General features: G+C 40.1%; 1 protein-coding gene across 2 annotated transcripts; it reads right to left on the reverse strand.

Annotated features, from left to right (window-relative positions):
- Positions 1-1,181: 1,181 nt before the first annotated feature.
- On the reverse strand, positions 1,182-9,392 carry tmem87b (transmembrane protein 87B). 2 transcript variants are annotated; one of them, XM_068328044.1, is made up of 19 exons: positions 9,248-9,392; positions 8,410-8,470; positions 8,232-8,323; positions 8,000-8,134; positions 7,858-7,911; positions 7,609-7,774; positions 7,365-7,426; positions 6,902-7,085; positions 6,708-6,807; positions 6,517-6,610; positions 5,932-6,003; positions 4,392-4,500; positions 4,245-4,303; positions 4,052-4,155; positions 3,910-3,983; positions 3,742-3,812; positions 3,554-3,606; positions 3,419-3,449; positions 1,182-2,507 (listed from the first exon to the last, which is right to left on the reverse strand). In XM_068328044.1, exons 1-19 carry the CDS (start codon positions 9,380-9,382, stop codon positions 2,466-2,468), a joined length of 1,698 nt encoding a protein of 565 aa, XP_068184145.1. In that variant the 5' UTR covers positions 9,383-9,392; the 3' UTR covers positions 1,182-2,465. The 2 variants fall into 2 exon arrangements, with proteins under 2 accessions (XP_068184145.1, XP_068184146.1); XM_068328045.1 differs by lacking the exon at positions 5,932-6,003 and adding an exon at positions 6,301-6,372.
- Positions 9,393-9,530: the final 138 nt, after the last annotated feature.

Genomic DNA, 9,530 nt, shown 5'->3' on the forward strand with positions numbered 1-9,530 from the left:
TCCATTCTGGGATGGAAAGATTGAGCTAGAGTAGTAATAATACACATTTATAGTAAAGATGTTTAGTGTTTGTGTTGGACATCAGAGAAACATGGTGGTCATAGTGAATTCAATGCAGAATTAAATTAACATAAAGTAGATTTCATTGGTCTGTAGTAAATAAGATAAAACTTGATTTTCATATTACTTAAGGGATCTATTTTAGCTTAAAACACATCCTTCTACTAAGTTTCAAGGAAATCTGTTTAGTCGGTTTTGCATAGTCATGAACTCCAACAAAAAGTCTTATTCTTGGCAGAAAAGACTGTGGTTACAAACACACACTCAACAACACCGAAAGATTGACCAAAACAGGTGTGAAACTTTATTTTTGGTGATAATCTGGTCTTTAACGGCAGAGTTATGGGGTTGTTGTTTTTTTCCACCTTCCTGATCACACGGCAAAAGCCAAAGGCTCATTTTCACAAAAAGGAGGGGACAATCTCCACATCATAAATTCCTGAAATTCCAGGGCACAAAGTAACGGTATCCCCCTAAAACATGTGAACTCTGAACGACTCGAGCACAAATCCAGTGGCCGGAAATTTAAAATCTATGGTCTTTTCGAGTCTGTGTCTGGCACAGATGCGGACTACAGTTCGACATTGCATAATCATAGTACTGACACTTTTCTGCTTTAGTCATGTATTCTGATGTCAGCACATCATGGGTTGACTAGAAAGCAGTCATCAGAAAGGAATTAAGTCCTCTACTGTGGTCCAAAGCTGCCACACCAAGTATGAACTTTAACCCCAATGGTTTGATAGATCTTTTTTTTTTTTTTTTAAATTTGGGATAATTTTGTTTGAAAAAAATTCCCCCCGACTCCATCTCCTCCTGACTGGTCTTCCTCTTGCAGCTATGAATGTGACACCTGTATTATGTTTGTAGAAGCTTTGTTGCTACAAGCCTATTATGGGCTAATAATGAGAGAAAAGTCAGGGTTTATAATTTCACCAACTACTCTTCCCTAAAATGTCAAAGGGAGAAATACCCTTCATATTTCTCCCTTAGAGCCCATTCTTCACCAGTTTCCTTTAATACTTCTTGAAACTAGTAAGCAGTTTTTCACTGAGTAGCAAAATAAAATAAGACTTTTTATAAGCAACTTCATATTAGAAACACAAACCAGGCAACAAACATACTCCTGTACTCATCTTTAATCTTCATGTGCACACTTCCTGAGAAGGGAAAACTGCTGGTATGAAACATTCCAACATAATTCGTGTTACTCATCCAAAGCTATTGAGACACTTTTCCGCCGGTGGAATTATAAAATAACAGGAATCAGCCAAAACCCATCTGGACAAATAATTGATGCCAACTGGACAGTTCGCCATCGTAAACAAAATTATTGGTGGTTTCCAGCCCCCACAATAAAGAAACAGTGACAAAACAAACCAAGATGACTTTGTGCTAACCACATAACTTATCTGGTGTGTTCTGAAATGGAATGGTCTCATTAGACAAAAGTCCTGCAGTAATATTAACCGAAGATAACATGTAAGAAGATGACAAGAGTGTTCAGTTGTTTTAGTGACACTAACAAAAATAATCAACCGTTTATAAAAGTAAACTCAAGACATTAGTGTCATTAAAGTGTCTGAGGATCAAAATGCAAATATTTTGTCAGCAAAAAAAGACAACAATTGGAAGAAATCAGAAAAAACTTGGTTTGCCTGAAACACAGATTGATCGGGGTTCTAACGACCCAAAACAGTTGCACACTTTGTAAACACACTTAATATGTTAAAAACACAACAAGAACACCTGAAATACAAATAATGAGTATTAATATATTAATTCCTCCTTATTTCATACAACACACACAGACAGTAGGTTAAAGATATGACAGATCCCAGTTGAACTCTATGGAACCCAACTACAATGAACATGAAACTGTAAAACTTTGTGTCCCGTCCCTCTGAACATTATTCACACACTAACACTAAACATGGGTAGGTCCGATTTCGAGGCATTAAAGATGATTTCATACGTACAATTATCAGAGTCTGTTTGTGTATGAAGTCAACTGTTCTTAATACTCTGAAAAAGTTACTGAACACAAGCACAACTGAAATAAATAAAGCACTTATTATATAAAAAAAAAGAACATTCTCTTTGGAGAAGGCTCAAAGGCTCAAATCTGATCATGTCAGGGAAATAAAGAACCAGGAGGTCACCGAAAACATCGCTTTCATCTGGTAGAGTTCTTTGCTCTTGAGCAGATGAAGAGAAGAAGTCACGCTGAATGGTGGAATCCTTCCCGTCTGCAAAGCAGCAACCGTAAACCCGAGATCACCCAGAATCCTAAATGGCACTCCACCACCACCCATATGGAAATCCTGCAGAGACGTCCTCCGTGCAGCCAGGAACAGCTGCTACATCCTCCGTCCACATCAGCCAGCGCCTGGAAGTGTTTTGTCTCACTCCAGCTTCGACATCTCATATTTGGTTGTCATGATTTCCTGTGAAATAAATAATAGTCAAATGTTCATTCATTTTCCCGACCGCTTCATCCGCTGCTACACCTGTGGCAAATTCACCACCAGATTTTTTTAAAATGAATTAACCAGTATCTCCAGAGAGAATCAGGCTTCTCAATTCTAATTCAAATTTTCAAGCTATGACTCTGAATTTGACCCCGGATTTTTCAGGACAAAAACACAACCTTTCTGAGAATCTACTGAAGAATGGATCTTTAGTTTCAGACCAAGGCAGACAAAAAAAAAAAGACGTTCAACTCAGTGACGATTTATTTTGATCATTAAAATGACAAGAGCATGCTCAAGGAGCAGGCCTGCACAAAGTCTGTAAGATTTAGAGGGTTTTATGTCGGAGGTTTATCCTAATTTTTTATAAACATTATTTACATCATTTCATAGTTATGAAGTGAAAACTAACATCTCTCTCAATGTTAAAGACTCAGTTATAATAAACTCCTATATCCAGACCCTGATCCAAACTGTCACCAAAACAGTCCCCTCTGGTTTATGCATGATACTATATGTGGTGGACATTTCACACAAGTCCATCACTCAGTTTTTGAATAACCTTACTAAAACTCAAACTAACAAACCCAACTGATGACATCCCCTCTTTGGTGGAAGTAACACCTGATTCTATCAGCTAGATTTGTGTCCCGAGCACCCAAAAACTCCAGCATGTGTTCTGTCACTGTGTCCTAAAATCAGTGCCAAAATCACCACGAATAAACCAGATCCAAAATTAAACCCAGCCATTATCAAGCAAGGGTTTCTTTCTTCCTGCTTTTGGAAACATTGCTCATCTCCACATCTCTAGGCTGCCTGTGGTTAGAGAAATAACATGTTCTGTGTGAATCCTGTTTTGCAGACTACAGGGGAAAAGGAATTCATACCTCATCTGAGTCGAGCAGGACAGGCAGAGCTCTGCAGTAACAAACACAACCAAAATGAGGCTGTTAGGATCCCACATGCCGTACGTGATAAACAGTTTACTGGATTAATAAATAAGAATGTGTTGGGATGCTTACACATCAGTGAGAGAGCTAGGAATGTTATCCTCCACCCACTTCAATTCTTCATCCTGAAAAAAGCAGGAACAAAGTAAATGCTGCCATCTGCTGATTCAAAGGACACTTGTAGAGCTGCATTTCTCAAAGCTGGACAACTATTACTTTCATAATTCAGAGTTATTCCAATATGCAGCTCTTTTACTGACTGTGTTTGTCTCAGCAGGCTTCATCGTGCCATTAGTATCACTTTTAGTTGCTCTCAATTTCATGCCATCACCTGTGAGTAGAAAATAATTTATAAAATACAGAACAAAATTAGAGCACAATTTTTGCAAAGGTAAAAATGCCCCCCACCACTTATAATGTTACTATACCAAATTGTCCGGATGCAATGAACTCCTCAATCTCTTCATCATCAGAGTCATCAATGAGAGGTGTGAAGGCATACCTGTGGATTAAAGGATGGGATTAATATTTCCATGAGGATTAATGTTGGTGTATTTATGCACTACTTGCCTTTGGTTGTTTGCAGATGGCCTCCATAAAAACATTATGACGAACAGGATGACAGAGAACAGTAACCTCCAAAAGGCGTCCTCCAACCACAGCTCCATCCAATCCTTTTGCATAAAAACAAGCCAGTTTATAGACGGCAAACCTAAACCAGATTTGATCTGCTGTGGCTACGAGCGATCCAAAACACACTCACAGACTGACAATCTGCTAGCCTGAACTTCTTTGCTGTCCAACCCATGAAGATGATGGAAGCTGAGGGACGCAGGAGAAACGTTAGAGAACTTTGTTTCTGTGTTCTGAGCTCGGTGTTTCGAACTGCAAGGAGAATTACGCCACTCACCGATGACGGCAAAAATGAGTGTGTTTGTAAAGTGCCTGTAAAGAGACAACTTGACTGGGTTTCTTCTCAGCTTCAGAGTCTTGATGGTTTGTGCCAGACTGACGAAGACGTTAGTGACAGTCAAGGTAAACATGTAGTAAACTTGACACATAGACTGTATTAAAAGTCTTTAAATTACTAGTGGCTATCCAGATCATGAACAGAATTAGACAAAAGACAGTGATTAATTCACTTCACAAGCGCGAACAATGAGGAATAAACATGGTTGATGACAAGAACAATGTATCCGGCTCAAGCTTGTTCCAAAATGTGACACAGCAAGGTGCTAACAGTATAAATATCCAGCTAGCTACAGTATTTTCCGCACTGTAAGGTGCACCTAAACGCCTTTAATTTTCTCAAAAACCGACAGTGTGCCTTATACATGAAAAAAAAAGTTTTGAAATAGGCCGCAGAGTCGTGAATGTAATCAATCTAGTGGATGCATAACAGCCACTAGAGTAGTTTCCATTCTATGCGCCTTATAATGCTTGGCACGCTATTCTGGTGAAAACAGTTTTAAAATAGGCCAATCATTGGAGGTGCACCTTATAGTCCAGTGCGCCTCATAGTGTGGAAAATACTGTAATCTTCCAGTCCTCTGTAGACACCCAGATAATTCCAACAACACAGATATTCATTCTGATTTTGCCTCTGATCTTGTTGGTAATTTCATAGATGTCCAGATTTAGATCAGAGTCAACAGTCTGACCTCCGGTGCCTTGAAACAATATCAGTTCTTAGAGACCACCCCTTAAACAGGGCTGGGCATATAAAATAAATGGTTTTCCAGTGGATGATTCTGTCTTCATGTTCTCCCATGTCTGTATAGGTTCCCTCTGAGGTCTCTGACTCCCCCCCCTAACAAAAAAAACAAAAACAAAAAAACAATAGAGGTGAACTGTTGACTCTGACTTGGCCGTATGCATGACTGAGTGCGTTGTTTTTTTTTGTCTTTTAGTGTGGCCCTGGTGACTTGTCCAAGGTGAACCCAGCCTCCCATCCAAAGTCATCTGGAACAGGCTTGAGCCTCCCAGACCCCACACAGTCATCCATTTCTCTCTCACAACCACATATGTGGTTATGAGAGAGAAATTCACCAGAGTGACACCTATATCCCTATTATCTTTAGAATGGACCATCAGTACAGAGTGGTAGATGGACATGCACAGCAATCACTTCTGTCTATTCCAAAGAACGTGACCATTAATGGTAGTATAGACAAATGTCATTGATTGTTCAAGAAAAGTTGCAGCAACATTAGAGAATGGTACGACCCGTTTAACCACACAAAAACAGAAGATATAGTGATCTAACACCCATTAGAAAATAAATGTTTAATAAAAATAAAAATGTTTAATAGGTCATAATAGGTCTCTTACTACTATTAACATGCCAAAGACAGTATTGTGACTATTCTGTTCTCATCTGGGATGATGTGAAAGGGTGAGCGGCAGAGGAAAACCACACAGGAAAAGGCTGTAGGTGCACAAAAGGATATCCACCAGCATAGAGAGGAATCAAGCAGAGCCAAGGGAATGCTGGCCAGAAGGGCCAAGTCTGAGTCTTTGGCCTAGAAGGGTTGGTAGGGGGGACCACAGAGCACAGGGAGAGAAAGGTATGGGGAAAATCACAGATAAGAGGGAGATAAAAATGTAAAAAAAAATAGCCACACAGCCAAGAAAATACAGAACCAAAGTGCACAGAAGAAAAACACACATCCAAAAAAGCAAGAATACTCAACATCGGCTGGGCTCAAAAAATTAAATATCCCCACGTCGTGGTTCCTTGTGATGGTATAACTAAACATTAATCCTATAAATATAAATGTTTTCTATTAGTCCTGCTGAGGAGTTCACTGGAAGGATATAAACCAGAAGCAGCAGGCGTCAAACAGACACAGAACAATTCCCATAGTGAGAACAGGGGCATTACCTCCACCCTGTGTGTTTGGTCCCACACACACATCAAGAAAACACAGAAATTGTGAAAACAGTTTTCCTTCAAAACATACTTTGAAAAAAAAACCCAACAGCTTTAATCCTGTTTATATTTAAATCTTTCCAACGTGAGAGAGACAACTCACCCCAGTGATCCTCAGGACACCTTCAATGCTGGCAAAGGCAAAGTAGAGGATGCCGAGCCCCACAACTCTGTGCATCACGGTGCCTAGTTGTGGCCTAGAACAACACACACAAAGAAAATGTACTTTACTGATTCTGTTTTTTGTTTTTTTAAATAACAAGAACGTGTGAGTCAAGATACTTGTTGACGTACTTTACGATGCCATAGCCCAGGCTGACGATGACGACAAGCAATCGAGCCAAAGTCCTCTTCAGGGCAGAGACCAGCTCGCCAAAAACCAACAGTCCTGTAGCTAAACGTGACACAAACAGGAAGAATTTTTGTAGCATCACACATGAAAACCATAAAAAATATATTTTTTTAGTGAATGATCATCAGGCGCTCACAAGCAGAGCCGACAGCGTTGGTGTTTTCGTATTCGGCGCAGAAGACGGCCTTCTCCACCATTCCGAGGAAGATGACTCCCGCTATCCAGAACTGGATCCTCATCAGATCCTTCCAGTAACACGCCGTCCAGACAAACCACAGCAGGGCGTACAGGATGTACACGATACACATCACCATGTAGAACTACAAACACAAAGTATGGGGTTGTTGTTACAAATGTGACACAACCATCACAACCATATGAAACCCTGTCTTTCTGTATTGCGGTACTGCTCACACTAATTTCATGAAATAGAAGTCCCTTATTTTTCTGGTATGAACTCTACACAAGTCATTAATAACATGCGTGATTCCAAAAATGTAATACAAATCTAGATTATAACTAGAAGAGAACATTTATCACTGATGCACATATAATTTAAAAAATGCAGGGAAAAGCAATCCCTTAAACGGCCTACTTACAATCATTAGAGGCCATTCTGTGACAGAAATGAAGCCGTGACTTCCCTTCATCACGACGTTCACTGGAAAAAGAAAACCCAGACAATGAACACATGAAGTATGTTTTCACAAGTCTGATATGCGTTGCTGTAGAGTCCGCTGCAAAGAGCTTTGTATCTATGAGAGCACTTCTGATGATCATTTCAGCACGTGAACAAAACAGTGTTTGATAATTAATCATCATGTTTCTGTAAACAGCTCTTACGTGTTAAATTCCAGTTGGCGTCCTGTTTATTGGACACTATCTTAATGACCAGGAGGTACGGCCCGTCCTTCCATGTGGTGGCTATGACATTGTCGTTCGGGTTAAAGTGACTGCTGCTACTTTTGTCGTCATCATATTCCTCAGTCAACAATCTGATATTTTCATCCTGGAGAATCAAAAATAAGTCAGTTACGATCACATTCTCAAAACTATTTTATTTTTTTGTCATTTCAGCATTATTTTTCTTACTGGTGATTCCGCGTCTGAGGGAAAACCAACTGGACGTGGGCTTGCCTTGGCTTTCTGAAAAACACGAATAGCGTGGAGACAAAGTAAATGCTACGATGTTGGGTGTGTCATCGTGTTAATGAAAGCAAAGACACAAACATACTTTGAGTATTGGAAAAGAGCTCAATCCATTGTTACATGTGATGGGACTGTGTATGTGTTCGATGTACTCTCCTTTTCCTGAGGGATTTGGATCCAAGCTCTCGCCACGACTCAAAGGCGTTTTATCGTACATTTCCTAAAAAAAAAAATTAAAAAAAAGTGGTCAAAAATGATCTTTCACAAACAAAATCCACACAGTGACCTGATTGTCAATGTGACAACCAACTACTCACCTCAATACTGTCAAATTCATTGTGACAGAGGTGATATCTCAAATACCAGTGAATGGTGAAAGTTACCTCCTCAGGACAGGCAAAAGACGCAACTTTAAAGAAGACACGGGTCATTGTGAGCACAATGAACAAAAAAGACCATCCTGTGATGTGTCACATCAAAAAGTATCGCTAATACCTTTCAAGTTGATGTCGGTGCCTTTATACATGGATTTCCTCAGCATCAGCGGTCTGGACATCTGAAGGGCAAACAAAGTTGAGGAGAAAAAGTGCTTCATCAGCATTCTCCTCCATCGTGACGTCATTTATTTGTTGCAGTGTTGGTGCATTTACACAGGATGTGTGCACAGTGTTCAGTGGAGTTCTGGCTTAAAACAGGTTTTAGTTGAGTTCTTTCTCTTTTGCAAAAATTGGAAAAACTCTTTTTGTCCCTAGACGTGTTTTTTTTTTTTTTTTTTTTTGCATGGATGTAGTGAACGAACAGCCTCCGCGTCAGACGGGTCAGCACACAACACGGAAACCAGAGACACACAACAACAACAACAACAGAAGGAACCTGAAACCGATCATGAGATCAATTATTGATCAAGACTTTCTAGCTTTTTTGTTTTTGTTTTTTGGTGTAAGTCTGGGAAGCAGAAGTCATGCTAATAAGAGGAGGGATTCCTTTACTGGAGCACGACCTGACAGTGTGTGTTCATGAGTCACAACGTTTTACATTTCAGACAGAAAATGACCGTAATGTCACTTAATTAGCAAAGAGTCGCAGAAAAGCTTTCTCTTAAGGTGGAGCCGACTAATTAGCACACCAGTCTCGTTCTACAAGCTAGCTAATAACTGTATAACGACATAATCTGCTTTTTCGGGAGGAACAATTCTTCACATGTGTATTTAAGAAGAGCCCGTCGCAGCTAACGCTATTTAGCGCCATTAGGACGGATTCACCTCATTCACAGGTGACAGATGGTCCAGCTGCCATCGAGCGACTCAAAAATACATTCTGACACGATACTCACGTTTACTACAGATATTTTCCATAATCCCGTCTCAGGTGCTGCAACAACCACATTTATGATAGTGAGGATTATTAAGGAATAAAAAACTCCTGTAGCCGGACAGCTCCGCGTCCTCATCCTGACTGCGGCAGCCATGTTGGTTGTTCCGTCCCTGTAGGCGGCGCGGTGAACGCGTCAGCTGGAGGAGGAATGTCACATTACCTGCACTGGTTCCAGAACAGCTGCATTTTATTCACAACAGTACGCGTCAAAATGCAAGTTAAATGCTCTAGGTGACTATGGT

Source organism: Antennarius striatus, chromosome 11, assembly GCF_040054535.1.
Source record: "Antennarius striatus isolate MH-2024 chromosome 11, ASM4005453v1, whole genome shotgun sequence".
NCBI lineage: Eukaryota > Metazoa > Chordata > Actinopteri > Lophiiformes > Antennariidae > Antennarius > Antennarius striatus.

Coding starts and splice junctions, on each gene's coding strand:
- tmem87b (XM_068328044.1), bottom strand. CDS start 9,382: ATGGCTGCCGCAGTCAGGATGAGGACGCGGAGCTGTCCGGCTACAGGA. Junction 4,156..4,244: donor GGCTAGCAGATTGTCAGTCT/GTGAGTGTGTTT, acceptor TTTATGCAAAAG/GATTGGATGGAGCTGTGGTT. Junction 3,984..4,051: donor CCATCTGCAAACAACCAAAG/GCAAGTAGTGCA, acceptor TTTAATCCACAG/GTATGCCTTCACACCTCTCA.